Here is a 16,358-nt window from a genome sequence, read left to right as displayed (position 1 = left end):
GACTGAACCCCCTCGAGCCGCCAGCGAGGCTTTCAAAGTGTTAGTAAACGGACTTAAGGTGGACTAATGTGACAATTTATTTCCTCGCCGCCCCGGGCCGCGCTCTGTCCCCTTAGACACGGAGGCCACCCCTGGCTCCCTCAGGCGGCCATGGCCGCGCGGGGCACGCCGGGACTTGTAGTTCCCGGTGCGCGTGATGTCAGTCGCGCACCCGCGGGGGCGGGGAGAGCGGCGTGCGCGCCTTCCCATTGGCTGCTGCCGCGGCGCGCGCCGGAAGTGTCGGGGGGCCGGCACGTGGGGCCGTTGGGCGGCGGCTTTGAACGGGCGGCCGGGCCGCGGCCATGGAGGCGGTGGCGGCGGGCGGGCAGCGGGCGCTGCTCCGGCAGGTCGGTCCTCGGGCTGCGCTCCCCTCAGGCTGCGCTTCCTCAGACTGCGCTTCCTCAGACGCTGGGCTGGCGGGTGGCGGCGCATCCCCCCCCGGTCCCGGTTCCGTCACGCTGTCTCCCCGCAGGTGCTGGGCTGGCGGATGGTGTCGGTCCCCGCCCCCCTCACGCTGTCTTCCCTCAGGTTCTGGGGTGATAAGCCCTGGTCCCCTCACCCTGTGCACCCCTCAGGCGCTAGGCTGGCGGGTCCCGGTCCCCCCTCCCGGTCCCCTCCTGTTGTCACCGTGCAGGCGCTGGGTTGGCGGGTCCTGGTCCCCTCACGCTGTGTCCCCGCAGGTTCTGGGCTGGCGAGTGGCCGCCGCCGTCACCTGGTCCGTGCTGCTGCTGCCCGTCTGCACCGCGGCCTTCATCGTCCTCAGCGGCCTCGACCTGTTCCACCCGGTGCGCTGGATCTCGAGTAGGTGCCCGGCCGTGTTCTCCTGTTTTTGCCCTCAGGTGTTTGTAGTTTTGGGGTTTTTTTTTTCCATTCTGTTGTTTTGGGCCCAGTCCCAGATAGCGGGAACTGACGGTGGCATCGTGTTACACTAGTGTTTTGAATGGTCTTTGGCCTTTGAAATGTTTCTGTGTTACAATCATAGCAGCCACAGTGCACCCTAGGTAGGAATAAGTGTTGCGAAAGTTCATGTGAGTATATCCCCCACAGAAGAACGAAAAACAGGTTAAGTGCTTTAGTTATGTGTTCTGAGTACTTGGACACCCTTCCTCTTCCACCCTGGGCAGCTGTTGTTTCCATAAACAGCTTCACTTTTCTCTATGGTGCACTGAATCCTAAGAGAAATTCCTGAAGCAGCCACTCTGCAGGTGAGAATAACCTTCCCCTGAGTGCCTACAATGAAAATTGAGCGGTGTTTAGCTGGAAGCTCAATGCCTGTGGTTATTGAGCTGCTTCAGGCAGAGAGAATTGACTTCCTTCCTCCTTTGAAAACAGAAAAGCCCAAGAGAACCACTCTGTAAGAAATTTCTTCCCTTTTTGGTGTGGCTGGATGGCTGCAGCTTTTCTCAAAGGAAGAGAAATGTGATATTTGAGCCATAGTTTAATTCACTTTGAAAAAAAATGTTTTAAACTTCTGAGTGTTCACTTACAAGAAAATCAGCTATAAGGGTGTAAAACAGTTTCTATGGAGTTTCCATATGCTTTTGTGTAGCTGGGCAGACCTCATGTGGGATTAGAGTCCATTGACCATTACTCCTCTTTAAGCACTTAGAGGATTATTGTCAATTGCTTAAATGCTCTTTTCTGTTACTTAATGTGTTGCTGCTGTGTTATTGCAATTTTCTGAACTATATATATATTTTTTTTTTAGATTCTTTCAATGACTTGTATACTTCCTATGTCATCTTTTGTATCTTCCTGATGTCTGTGGTGATAATAGTAATAAGCATCTTCAATGTTGAATTTTATGCAGGTGGGTTGTGTAAACTGTTGAACTGTCTTTAATACCTGAATTAAATAAGATGATCATTTATAATTTAGTGACTGATCCTGACTGTGAAAAATTCTTTGTTGACAATGGTGGGTTTTTCTCTCTCTCTTTTTTTTTTAATGAAAGGTTTTCTTAGTAGTAAGTGAAAATTAATTTTCTGCTTCTTTTTTACAGTTGTGCCATCAATACCATGCTCTCGATTAGCACTGATAGGAAAAATTATTCACCCTCATCAAGTCATCCATTCCTTTGTTCATGCTATCATGGGAATGCTGGTTGCTTGGTGTGCTACAGTCATGACAAAAGGCAGGTTCCAGTTTCTTGCTGTGTCCTGCACACCTTCAGAAAGGTAATTGTGTGTGTGTGTCAAAGATAAAGAAAGAACTTTTACTGTAAAAGTATTTATTGATTGTTTCTTTCAAAAGGAATCCCTAGAATTTGGGTTTTCTCAAAAATCAGCAATTATATGTTGATTTTCTTTATTAAAGGACAAAAAATACCCCCATTTGTAAATGTTACAATGCACAGAGAAATAACTGGACCAGAAAAACTAAATTGCCAGGATTCTTAATGGAAAGTTGATGATGAGTTGATTGTCGCTTGAACTAAGTCTTGGTCTTGTGGTTAATGGGACATATTTCATGCATAAATTACAAAAACAGGTGGTGGGATTCCTACTTTAGCAAAAACTTACTGAGATATCATCAGATGTACTGATCAGGAAAGTAAAATCAAACTTCTGATTTGAGTTTCCTAAGGCTTGAACAACTTTTTGTTTTGAACTCAGAATTGATTCTAAGTTTTCTATTTTAGCCTAGAAGATGCTGTTCCTCAGATGTGCCTAAACGAGTATCACCTCTTCTTTCTACTTTCTGGAGCTTTCTTGGGATACAGTTACAGTCTTTTCTATCTTATTAACAACATGAATTATTTGCCATTTCCAATCATACAGGTAAGAGGTTTAAGCACCTTTGTAGAAAGACATATAAGTGAAACAGTGAAATAGCCTGGATAATTTATGAGTGTGGCAGTAGGAGCTGCCTGTGGGCAGCTGCTTTCACTGATAGATGAAGTGTACACACAGCTTTAAATGCCAGCAGGGTTCATCCTCTTCCTTCCTACTCAGCTCCTTTTAAATGGACACAGAAATTGGGATGCTGTGACTCTTTAACCTTTAGACTCCACTGCTCTGATGCGTGTTAAAAGCTGGCTGAGGTGGCAGGTGAACTACAGGACAATGTGCACAAACTGGGTATCACTTCCTGGAACTGACAACAAGGGTCACCTAAAAGCTGAAAATCTTGACAGTTAAAAAAAAAAAAAAAAAAAAGGCAGCATATTATCAGTTATAACTGAGTTCCAGCTGTACCAGCTCAGTTCAGGTCTAAATAGCACCTTAAATCCAAAGCCTTTTTGTGTGTGTAGCACTATGGAAACTGAAATTCCATTAATTCCTCTGGAGGAGTCCTGCAGAAATCTGTACCAGTGTGAAACATCATCTTAAAAATACTTCTGTTGCTGCAGCCTCACAGCAGCCATTAATTTTGCCTGATTCCCAGATTGACACAGTCCAACCAATTTGGCAAGAGTTGTCTTTAAACAAGGTTGGTTGTATTAGTGAAAAACATGTTTGCTGCATTATGCTGACCATTCAGTTCATCAGCAAACCAAGCAGCATTTTGTAGCTGAAATATTAAAAAAAACCCCCACTATTCCAATGTTGTTAATTCTCCTTTTTTTTGTTTTTTTTTTTTTCTAGTGCAACTTAGTCAAATAAAAAATTAAATCACTTTGGTTACATTTGCATAGTTTCATTTTCATAGTTTCATGGTCAGCTGGGTTGCTTTTGTCATTTGGAAGCATACAGTTCATTTATTTGGAGGAAAGCGTCAGTACTATGTTGGTTTCACTGCCTGGAGGATTAGGCTTGGAACTGCCTGGAACTCAGGCTTGTCTAAGTTTTCCCTGTATTTTAATTGAACATTTAGAATCTAAATGAAATCTAGTAGATTAAAGATGCCTTTTTTTTTTCTTCTTAATTTTGCATTAGACAGAGCTACTCTATTTTGTTCTCTTGTGTATTGAGTCAATCTACCCCATCTTCAATTTTCACTGCTACAAGTAGGAAAAAGGATAAGAACTAGACATGAGTATAAAATGTCAGGAAAGACTGGGAGCATAAATAATAAATGCAACACCTGGAATTACCTTAAATTAAGTTTTTAATTGATCTAGACTACAGGCTTTCAAGTACTTTGTCCTTTTTTTGTTGTATTATTTTTATTAACTGTTTCATTGATTTGTTCTGCATGTGGAATACTAAACTATTTCTTTTGTTTGGTTTTAGCAATACAAGTATTTACGTTTCAGAAGATCTTTGCCTCTCCTGATAAAACACTGTTGTGTGGAATCATTATATTTTGTTAGAAACTTCTGTGTCACATATTACTTTTTTGGTAAGGGTTCCTGAAATTCTCTAATTTGTAATTCCTGTATTTTGAAAACTTTGATCGGTCCGGCTTTGAACTGTTGCTTCCACTGCCTGGTAGTGGAAATGTAGTGTCCCAGAGCTGAACTTGACACACCAGCAGTGGGCAGGACTTCGCCGTGTGTAATGTTCTCTATCTTCGCTATTTTTTAGGCAAAGATTAGCACTTTGGCTTTATTCTCAAGTGCCCTGTATATTATTTGGAGGGAGCTTGGGAAACAAAGGTAGGATGGCTCCCTCCCATAAGAAAATGGAGTTTGGTCTGTGGTACAAAAAAAAAATCTCTGCTGATTAAGATAATTGCTCTAGCCTTTCTAAAAATCAGGAATGCTTTGTTAGGGTTGTAATTATCCTCCTAGATGATGTCAAAATATGCAAGAATTATTATCCTTTTATTTACATCAGGGGATGAATTGGAAGTATAGTGGTTCTATATCAGATTCCATTAAGTCTTTAAAAGCACTTTGCTGCTGCCTGGGCTGTAGTGAAAATTAATATTAAATTACTATTAACCCTCTTTTGTTAGTGAGGAAACACAATTAACTCACTGCTAAGAAGCAGCAATAAAAGAGAAGGTCTACATCTCTCAGTGCATAGCTGCTGGCCTGAAGCCTTTTTTCATTCTCTTTTTCTATTTCTTAAAACAAAATAACCCCAAAGGCAGATTGCTTCCTTGTCCATGTGAGTTACAAGACCTGTCTCTTGTCTCTGCATGAATTCTATTTTTTTGTCTTCTTTTTGGCCTACTGTGTGTGTTTTGTAGTGTTGTATTTGTTTCAGAGTTTCTTTTTGACTCCCTAGGTTATATCCCAAAGGTATGGATATGTACCACGATGGATCTTCATACAGACAGGTAGGTAGGACATTGTGCTGGAAACGTGGAATCGTGTCTGACAGCTGCCTTTGCTGAGGAAATCCAGCTTGCCAGCAGGACTCAGTTCTTTGCCTCCCCACATAGAACATGGGGAGCTTTGGCCACTTCTGCAGTGAATCCTAAAGGAACCAGTGTCCCCTTGTAGGAACCATCTTGTCATTAAGATAGTAATTAAGAAATCACCTGTTTTTTTCATCTCTGTAAGTCTCTAGAATATTAGAAAGGCTAATTCCTCCAAATTGCATCTATGAGTTTTATCTGATTTTCTATGGTAGGTTTTTTTTTTTGGTGGGGGGAATCTTTATTTTTATATGGCTGTTTGTTTTAAAATAGGGAAGCTGGAGTCTTAATATCTTAATTGACTAAAACTGTAGTCATTAGTACTTATTTCATATTTCTTATTCCTTAATTTCATTAATTTTTCTTAACTTTATTTCCTCAGTTACGGAAAAATCAAAGAGTTGGTATCTTAAACACACTTAAATTTTTTTGTAAAAAAAAAAGGGCAGCTTTATTTCTGCAATTGTTGCTACTTTAACAGCTTGCTGCAGACACCTTCCATAATAAAAATACTAAAATACTTATATCCTCTTGGTTATTTTATCTGCAGTAAATTACATCCTCTTGACACTCTGAGTGGCTTACTGGATCTCTCCTTGTTTTACCATACCTGGCTGAGTGGTGTGTTTCTCCTGATGACCTGGTACATTGCTTGGCTGCTCTTCAAAATCTATGCCACAGAGGTCAGTACTTGTGACAGTGCTCAAGTTAGAACATCAGCGTGGCACAGATAATTCTTTCATTTCAAAAGAAGTTCTACTACGCAATAACTCACTGTGAGTTCTTGAATTTTCACAGCTTGCACTACCGATAGTAACTGATAACTGAGTAGTCAAGAGAGGCCTGGCATTAACTGCCTTTCCCTTTCTTCTCATAGCAAGACCTGTGCTCCTTACAAAAAATGTTTTGTTACTGCCACCTCCTCCTCTTACTCCTCTGCTTCTGTTTCCAGATATTTCCTTGTAAGAATAGAGAGGAAAAAATTGTTCATCTAACTTGATTGTAATTTTTTAAAATTAAAACACTACGATACTCTTGATAAAAGAGAAGAAAAGTGAGGTTTAAATCCTGGGTCAATGTATTGGTGCAAAGTACTCATGGAATTAAACAGCAAATCCAGTGTTGGGGTGTTTAATTAGCTTTAATTAGAAAGGTGTAGTTGTTGTGACTATGTGGAGAAAAGATCAACAATGAGTCAAGCATGACAACAGCTCTGAGGTGTGAGCAACCTGTCTCAAAGGATAATAACAAGCACCAGTGAACACTGTGTCAACATCTCTAATTACTATATTGCTTATAAAACTGTGGAAGACAAAAGAAACATCCATCTGTGAAAGTATAAAATGGACTTTGCCCTTTTGGCTGGTAAAAAATATTTTCTTATTCACATGATTTTGTTTTTCTTAATGAACTAAAAAGTTCATTAAGTTGCTTTTAAATATTTGCATAGTGTTAACTGAAAAGTCAGGAAAGAAATTGTAAAATTAGGCCACATGAAGTTCATTTATTAACCCCTTGAAAGCAATTGCTACCTCAGGTCTCAATGTTGCAGTTGGAAACAGGAGAATAAGGCTATGATGTGTAAAAGAAGTGCAGTAACACAAAACTAACAGGTGATCTGTGCCCAAATTGAACCGTGTGAAATAGCATTAAAACAATGGGATGCTTGATTCAATTCAAGCAGTGCTATTTACTTTTTAAATGTTCTAGATACAGAAATTCTATTAAAACACGGGATATGAATATCATGATGACAAAAATAAGAATTATTCTGTTTAGAAGTGGAGCAGCACAAAAGAAGAATTTCAAAAATATTTTCTTATTTGCTAAAAGAACCCTCATATCTTCACTAGAGTTGTTACCCGGGTGTAAAGACAGGCACTGCAGTTTAGGTTTCAGTCTTGTTTTGGAATATGGTGTTATTAGTTTTTCCCAGATATGTGGTCAGAGGAATTTCTTACATTAAGATGTGATGCCCCTAGCCACAAATTATATGAGCACATTTATTTGAAGATAAAGATATCTGAATTGTCTAAGATTTCTCAATTTTAAATGAAATGAGTAAACTCTTTTTGTTTCTATGTTAGAAATTCCAGGCCAGTTTACTGGTCTTTCATAAGATTTTCTTGTGCTTCCCTCTGTATAACACAACTTTTGATGTTTGTATTTAGAGTCATCATTTTCCCATTCAACCAACATTTGCTCAGGAGACAGACCAGTGCCTGCCTAAAATCTTAAACAGCAATCCTCCCCTCCTTATAAAGGTAATTGAATTCCTATCTCTTCCCTGATAGGTGTGTACTAAAAAGATGTTTTTCAGAGCATTCAGTCACATCTTACAGGTACCAGTTTGTTCACTGAGGTGTTCCTTGAAAAAGCTGCCTCAGAGCACTCACAGGCTGTTACACTGTATGGTGAAAATTTGTTTAGTAGTGACATCTGCTGGTGCTCACCACCGTTACTTTCAGCTGAAGATTTATTTAGTCAAAGGTAAGATCTGTGGGCAGCAGAAGTGTGATAGTGTGTACTGATGCAAAACCAGCAGCTTAGTGGCATTCAGGTTTTTGTAACTCAACTTTGAGTCTTGTCACATAAGCAGGTGTTTTCTCAAACCTTTGTACTCTCAACATCTTGTCCCTGATACATATATTTGAGCTCTTAATATGTGTGTTCTCTCTTGAAATTAAAAATACATCTGTATTTACATTGGAAGTTAGGTTTCTTTTTTTATAAAAGGCAATAGTAAAAAGCTACTTAGAACTTGTGAGTAAAGAAGAGGAATTTTGGTCTATGGTAGTCATTAATAGGACTTACTGATTATAATACTTAGAAATTGGAGACCTTATTTAAGAGGTAATATGTAAATAAAGACAAGAATATTCTCTTGCACATGCAAAATCTACCTTTACTGATTTTACAGATTTCTGATAAGGCTGGAGATACCTTTTTAAGCTTTGCTGCATTACCTGAGGATAAGTGGGGAAGAGTTGACCACGAACAGTTAAAGGAACAGGAAATCTAATTTATGATCTCAGATGTGATTAAAATGTCCTATTTATAATAGGGTTTGAATATTGTGAAAAATCTGGTTATTTTTAGTTTGCCACACGAATTGCTTAATCCCATGAAAAAGCAGTGGTAGGTTGGTCCCATAAGGCACTTACCCTAAAGCTGTAGTTGAGATCTGGTTTGCAAAAACAGTTCTTCTCTTAGACTTTTTTGTGTCTTAAGATCTTTCTGCCTGAGCTGTTAGAATAAAAAAATCAGTGTTAGATCTTCTTGAACTGCAGAGAACTGACATATCAATAAAGCTCTTAATAGCTCAGCAGCTCCATCCAGAGTGGTTCTAGGGATCTGCCTCCTTTCTCTTTCTGTTATGTGGCTGGTTTTAGCCTGTGTGATCTCATTCTCTGGCAGGGATTGATTTTTGTAGGGATAACTGCGTATTTTTTAAGCAAATACACTGGACTTTGCATGCACTAAAACATTTTCCTTTCTTTGTAGTTTTTAGCCTTACAAGACTTGATGTTACTTTCCCAGTATTCTCCTGTTCGACGACAGGAAGTCTTTAGCCTTAGCCAGCCAGGTAATTATAAAATTTATTTTCTGTTGATTCCTTTTTTAAAATTGTTGGTCAAATGCTCTTAGAAATTATGTAATGCTGTGAGGCATGCTACCAAAGCCAGGAGCCTCTAGCCTGTGGTGCCTTTTCCAAAAGGATGCTCAATTACCTAAATCATGTTGTTTCACCTGCTAAACTCAACCAGTTCTGGTGTCTGTTGGATTTAAATGACAGCCAAGAGGAAACACAGGTTTAGGATTTTGAAAGCAGGGCCCACTTCACACCACCAGTCAGATAGTCCAGACTGGAAAATCTAACAGATATGTATGGAAGCTGAATGTTGAGGTGGGAGTGGGGGAAAATCAGGCACAAATACTGAATCACCACTGCAGCTATGAGAGCAAACGGTGGCTGTAACTTCAGTTAGTGCACAGCCTTTTTGCTGTTTTCAAAGATATGGCAGAGGAGGTCAATTAAAACTACTTAGAAGCCTTCAGGAACTTTTTGTAGTACCTTACCAGAAATTCTAGTATTTGTACTGTTTCAAAACTGTTTTGCCATCACCACTGATATTTGTTCATTTTGGCCATTCAGTGATTTCAGATCTGATGGGCTGAACTGCTTGTGTTTCCTGCTTCCTTAGCAGGTTTCACTGAGTTATCCATAGAATCTGTCCATGTTTTCATCTTCCTCTCAGTATAAACAAGCTGTCACAGTAGAAATGCCCTGTGGCATTTCAGAAGCTGAGTGGCCTTGTCACAGTGAAGCTCCTGCTGAGAGCACATGGGCATTGTCAGAACAGATACAGGGAGGAGCAGGGTTAAACCCTGCTCTTGGTGTGCACTGCCAGGTGGGCACCCACACAACTGGACTGCAATATCCCGGGAGTGTTTGAGTCTCCTGAGTGACCTTACCCAGAGGCTGATGGCACAGCAGGAAGCAGCAGCAGCAAATGGGAGAGCAAAGCCACCAGTGGGAGAGCTGAAGGTACCTCCACAGACTCCAGGTATGTGAGGAAATGCTCATAAAGGTCTGTAAAGCATGAAGGTACCAATAGATACCTTACTCTCAAATTTTATGAGGAAAATGAGGCATTTCTGCAAATAAATCCAAACAAAAAAGATCTTCCCCAATTAATCTTAGGTATTTTTGTTGAAATAATCCCAAAATAGCTAGAAAACTTGTGATTATCATGTTTACTCAGTTTGTTTACTTGCATGATACTATGTTCAATACAGTATTTTTTCCATACTTGCATGAATAAAAAAAGTGGTTATCACAGTTTCAGTAAGTGGTTCAACATAGCACAGGGAGAATTTAAGTCTTGCCAAGAGATGCTCTGTAAATTGCATAACTGCTCTTATGATTAGTGTAAGATGGTAAAATTAGGTTTTGTTTATGTTTGTGTGATTCACTAATATCACTGTAGAGTGAGGAGAGCCCAGTCTGACTCCTGAGCTGTGAGCAGCCTCCAGGCATTTCGAGTGTTTTACATGCCAGACTTGGGCATCATTCCTGGCAGCACAGCTGTGTTATCACAAGACTGCCAGGTAATGGAATCCCTTAGGAGGCAGTGCCCAGGCAACAGCAGGGACTGTTGGTGTGTCACAGGTGAATTTCTTCTAGTGCTGCTGATCCTTGGCTTTTGAGATGGACATGCCTTTTCTCACACACCAATCAGAATAACTTTTCATTCTTCTATAGGTAGCCTTTTTTCTCGTACTTAATGCTAAAAACCCACGTTATATATAGCAGGGTGTAGTAATGTTGGCTAGCAGAAGGAGTAAAAGAAATAAATCCACAAGGATCCTTCTCATTACTTGCTGTTTTTAAGCTGATGAACTTTGAAAACACTCCATGCTTACGCTGATGTGCAAGACCACAGTGCTAATCGTGACATTTAATAAAAGCTCTGATACAGAAGTTGTTGAAGTAGTAATCAAATAACAAACCCATCTCCTATTTCATTGTGCCAGCCTGTTGTCTTCATGCAGTGTGTTCTTCGTCACTAGGAGCTGTTGGGATAGAAGACATGGCATTCCAGTCACAGAGGTCCAACATTGTTCTCAGAGCCTCCATGTCTCCACTGGTTAAGCCATCCCTGATGCCTGTGAAGACATCTCCTGGCTCTGATGTTGGTTCACCTTTCAGCTCCCCTGCTTTAAGTTACAAGATGGGAGTTGTGGATGTCAAGTCCCCTTGGCACGGACCAGTCCAAAGTCCCCATGTCATGAGAAGGGGACCAAAGCTGTGGACATCAGTTCCAGGTAGAGATTCTTCCACAGCACTGTCTTGAGCCTTGCAGCCATAAGTGTAGTAACAATGTCAATGGAGAGTGCATTGTGAGGATTCAAGTGACAGCAACCAGTTTTTCTGAAGGTACTGTATTTTTTTTTCTTGCAGATCAGCAAATGAATGGTTCCCATCATGAATCCTTCCCAGTGGTCTCTGCTGCAAAAACTGGCAGTCAGGCAGTGCAGCCAAGATTTATTTACACGTGGCTTCAGAACAAGCAAGAACAGGTGGAGTAAAATTGCAGTGCATAGGGGGTGCAGCTTAGGTGGTATCTCTCTGGAAGAATTTTCCACTTTATGGAATGAATACTTCCTTGCCCACTTAGCTTACATAACAAATCCTTCCCTCCACTCCCTATCCCTATGCTGTGTGAAGATAGTAGGGTTGAGGAGGGCCAACTGTGCATGCCTTAAATGCAGATGATGTGTTTAATCTTTTGTTTCTTTTCAGATGAAAAACTTCTTGTCCAAACGGGCACTGATAATGTATTTCTTCAGCAAGGTAAGAGTGCTCCTGTGTTTGAGACACAGGTTATGGTTCGAAACCCTGTATTTTCATCTAAGGCTTTCCCTAAGTACAACTTCTTGCTTGCTGTGAGTTTAACAGCAGGATTGTCCCATACCTGCAGAAAATAAGAGTATCAATGCTTGTTTAAACTCATCTTACTAGAAACTGCATTTTGCTTAAAGCATTCTTAGCCCTTGAAAACTAGCTTGGGTATATCCTTTTCTTCCCCTTTTTTTCCTCCCCAGTTACAGCTGTAGCATTGTGGGCAGCTCCTGTCCAAAAAGAATTTTACTTCTTTAGATCAGATTTTTCTGGCTATTTCCCAAGATCCTTTGGCCTTGCAAGTCTGTTCTGAAACCTGCAAGCTTGGTGATATTATTTACAAAGTGCATTTGCAACACTTTGCTTTCTTCTCAGCACCCAGAAGCCTCCATCCAGGCTGTTTTCTCTGACGCCCAAATGCACATCTGGGCTTTGGAAGGTAAGTGGTTTCCAGGTGATCCACTCTGTTGGTTCATGGAAAACTCTCTGGGCTCTGTGTTTTATAAATGTAACAGAAAAAAATCTTTGAAATGCTTCTGATAAAAACCCAACTGCATTTCAGACACCAACATGACTAAAGTGTAATTCACTTAGTAGTTTTGAGATCCCACGTGAGATCTCTTCCTTTATGTTCTGTACAGATTCCTAAACTTGATTTCTGGTGGTTCTCTCTCATTTGAACCCCTGTATCACTTTTACATTTTTTCTAGTGACAGATTTATTTTTACAGCAGCTTTTCTGACTAAAGGCTCTGGGTCTTTCTCTGCTCATCAGAGAGCTGAGGGAGGTACTGAGGGAGGTACTCAGGTAGTAACTCAGATATAAAATAAATAAACAAAAAGATGGTCTGCAGAGAATTAGAAGAACAATGACAGTATGAAGTTACATTCTGGATTTTCTTGTTTCTTTCAAAGCCATGAGTAAATACCAGTATTGATAGAATCTTTTATTACATTTGTCTGTGCAAAGTGTATCAGTTTCCTTGGTGATATGTTTTATGGGCAGATGTGCCATGCTGTGTCAGATTGGAGGTGATGACTTGGGATGTACAGAGTTTGGAGATGGGAATCACACATTTTTATATAATCTCTCTTGTTTTACCAACATCAAGCTATTAAATACCTGTCAAATCAGTGAGTGGTTTAGTCCTTGAGCCAGAGCTGAGGTGATTGTCAGCTGGCTGCAGCAAGTCCTGAGGAATTCCACCACACTAATAGTGTTGCCTGAAGATTCCACGATCTTTGTTATTGAATCCTCACCTTTGAAGCATTAATTACAACAGATTTCTTTTTTTTTTTTTAAGGTCTGTCTCACTTGGTAGCAGCCTCCTTTACTGAAGACCAATTTGGAGTTGTCCAAACTACACTGCCAGCTATCCTGAACACGCTACTGACTCTTCAGGAGGTAAAACTATTAACTTTGCCTTGCTGCAAGGCAAGTTTAGAAGAGGAGTCTTATTGATTTTATGTAATGACCTTACTGACTAGTCATAACATTGAAGTTGTTGCCACTAAAACAGCTCTTCTGCAGTTAATCTAACCAAAACAGCTGGTTGCCACTATGTACACTATGAAACAGCTGAATAAAACCCCTGTTGATGTTTTAAAATGTAGAAGGAGAAAATGTGGAATGTTTAATTTTAAATAAAGGCCACTGTGTGCTCAGTTGAAGAGTTTATTTCAGGAATGCTGCAATTCTAATACAATATCTTTTGCAGAGTTAGAACTTAATCTTTATTTGGTTGCACATAATTCCTGGTGCAACACGGAGCACTTGGAGACATTGCAAATCTCAGGAGATAAAATCTGTGTCTCTGCTAATACTAAGACACTACTCTCAAATTACTGATGTTTGTGTAATGTGTGTTTTAAAAAATCCAGATTTATTTCCAAGGCTATGTGTGTCCTATTAACATAACCATTTTACACTGCCCTAATGGAGATTCTTGGAAAGAATTTCGAGGTTATTAAAGTTCTTCAGTGTAAGTCATCTATTCCAAGAACAGGCACCAGCAGGGAAATAAAGCCAATACCCTTGTTTGTGAAAGAAACAAGTCATAATACAGGATAGAATTGTGTTTCTCCTTAGCTTAAGACTCAGTAACAGAGAATCTTATTTCACAGAGCCTGGTTCTGTGTTCCTGTTGACAGCTGGGAAATGCTCAGTCTCCAAAACATTTTTGGTGGAATCTCTGAATTCGCACTTTGTTTTTGCTTTATTTGACACAAACGTGTCACTAGTTACATTATGAAATAATTGAACAGATGACAGGAATCTGTTTGTTTTTCTCAATCAGGTCGTAGACAGACATTTCAAACTACCACACGTTTCTAGCAAACCTCCCCGGATTTCAGGGAGTCTGGTGGACACATCCTACAAAACACTACGATTTGCACTTAGAGCATCTCTGAAAACAGCCCTATACCGGATAACTACTGTCTTTGGAGAACACTTGAAGTAAGAATTTCCTTGGGATTGCTTGCTTGTTAAATTTAGTCTAATTAATGTTATTTTAGGACTTGTGAAAAGGGAAGTTTTGGGGGAAAAAAAATCCTTTCTGGTCATTATTATAACTTGGTATTTTAGTATTTTTTGATTTGTGGAACCTTAAAAAGTTCCTGTGTAGATATATGGTCCCCCTTAGAAATTTATTAGTCATAGATTCCTGGGCAATTTTTCTTAGTGACTTTTCACGAACTCTTTAGAAGCAGTTCATGAATACCACTTGTTTAATAGATCTCAGCTGCTGAAAAGAAAATAAATCAACTAGAGACAATGGTTCTGCAGAGAGAGAATCCTGTGAAGGGTCCAAATAATGAAATTCCATTGCTGCTTGGTTGTCCAAGAGCTCTTCCTCAACCACTCTCCCAGCAGGCAAACTTCCATACTTGGCCTCAGAATATGTGGGACTGAAACATCCTGTAGTATCTGCCCATCTCTCCCTCTGGGGATGAAATGTCCCTCGGTTTAGAAGTGCTCAGTATACAGGAGGGATCATTTTAAGAGGTTCTTTCTTACCTAAATCATCCTTGCAAGTTAATCAGTTGCTGTTTAAAGGTAAGGAAATGGGCAAGGGTTCCTGGTATAGGTATTTTTTAGAAGCTGTTGAGGGTAAGAATTGTCAGTTTTAAGGGTTAATATACTTCTTTGTCTTGGAACATAGATGGTTTTTCATAAAATTTAGCTTCAGTGTAATTGATTTCAATGTACACTCAATTTTGGCATGAGACTTTAGTTTTGTGCTGTATTACTTTTAATGTAAGTATTCTGCATTTGTTTCTAGTGCTGTACAAGTGGCTACAGAGCACAAGAAGAGACTTCAGCAATTCCTGGAGTACAAAGAATAAATTGTGATGCAGCTACGGTTGTTTTTTTTCTAGACTCTTGCTAAGAAGAAAGTGGGACTAATGAGGCTTTTTACCTTGGCTTTTTGGAAAAGCATGTGGAAGTACAAGTTGCAGAACAAAACTTTTAGAACTGTAGAAGAGTTCTTATGGGTTTGAATCATCTTTGTATAATAAAACTTGTAAAATTCATCTTGCCTTCTTTTAATGTCACTTACAAATGAGAAAGTGCCAGTTCTTCTTCTAGGTAAGACTATGACATTTAAGGTTGTCAGAGTTACTTTGACACCCAGATCTTTCATTATTTTTCACACTGTGTTCTTTCCCTACTCTCTTCTGTTAAGGGGCTGAGGAGAGATTCACGTAGATACTTAGTGCTTAAGTGCTTCATAAATTTAGTTGATAACATTTTTAGATTGAGAGTGCAGTTTAAGTGTAGGAAACAGATGTGCCCAGGAGTAAAACATGCTGCTCCCTCTGTAAGCTGGAAATACTCCTTCAGAGTAAAATGGGTGTGCAGAAAGGCATTATTAGCACACAAATACTGCCTGGAAAGTGAGCAGCTCAGATTTTATCTTTAAGGTGACTTAGGAAACCAAGTTCTGATCTATACAGAAACATACAGGAAACATTACTGCATTTAGTAAAACTCCCAAATAAAGATACTGGGATTTAAAGTTAAGATCAACAGCTTTCTGTTCCGGGGGTAGGATGTTTGCAGCACATCCAAATTTTTCAAAATTATATACATTATTGGTAGCTTCTGGTGAAAAATACTACTTTTTTAAAGCTTTTTATCTGAAAACCTGTCTAAATAATTTTAAAATTATGTACTCAGTTTTTAAACAGACTCCAGTTACTGTGATACCTATAGTGAAAAACGTGTGGAGTTTGAAGATGAGAACAGTAAGCTAAATGGTTCTGCAAATGAATTTAGTTTGATAAGGGGAAACAAAACTGTAATTTTCCTTCACTGCTGTTAATCCTATGGTTTTTGTTGTGTTGGGTTTTTTGGTTTTTTTAACAGAGGACCCAAGATTTGAGGATGGCCATAGTGTTAGTTATGTTGGAGTGATGTGGCTGTGGAGTAATAGGGTGTCTGTAAGGTTTGGGTAAGAAAGAAAACCCTGAATCTCCAGTGAGACCTGTGTATTGCTTTCTTCAGTACAGACAGAGGTAATTTTTTTGTAATGCAGACACTGCAGATGTTAGATTTGGTAGTGGAAATGAGAATGATATTGTTCTTTTTGCGTTGGGATGGCCCATAGCAAACATGGTAAGGTGATAGATAGCCTTTCACAATGTTTAAAGGTTAAGCT

The 16,358-nt window shown here is 39.7% G+C and overlaps 1 protein-coding gene across 1 annotated transcript; it reads left to right on the top strand.

Moving 5' to 3' along the window:
• The first annotated feature begins 295 nt into the window (after window positions 1-295).
• Window positions 296-15,231, top strand: NDC1 (NDC1 transmembrane nucleoporin). Its single transcript, XM_069023455.1, has 18 exons — window positions 296-386; window positions 720-840; window positions 1,748-1,849; window positions 2,042-2,216; window positions 2,681-2,819; window positions 4,215-4,323; window positions 5,157-5,208; window positions 5,840-5,972; window positions 7,461-7,553; window positions 8,794-8,875; window positions 9,702-9,857; window positions 10,864-11,118; window positions 11,255-11,373; window positions 11,597-11,647; window positions 12,071-12,134; window positions 12,999-13,099; window positions 13,992-14,152; window positions 14,979-15,231. Exons 1-18 carry the CDS (start codon window positions 342-344, stop codon window positions 15,040-15,042), a joined length of 2,022 nt encoding a protein of 673 aa, XP_068879556.1. The 5' UTR covers window positions 296-341; the 3' UTR covers window positions 15,043-15,231.
• The last annotated feature ends 1,127 nt before the right edge of the window (window positions 15,232-16,358 follow it).

This window comes from Aphelocoma coerulescens, chromosome 8 (assembly GCF_041296385.1).
Source record: "Aphelocoma coerulescens isolate FSJ_1873_10779 chromosome 8, UR_Acoe_1.0, whole genome shotgun sequence".
NCBI classification, from domain to species: Eukaryota; Metazoa; Chordata; class Aves; order Passeriformes; family Corvidae; genus Aphelocoma; species Aphelocoma coerulescens.
The sequence above is the reverse complement of the archived record's forward strand: the minus strand, read 5'-3'. Positions and strand labels throughout refer to the sequence as shown.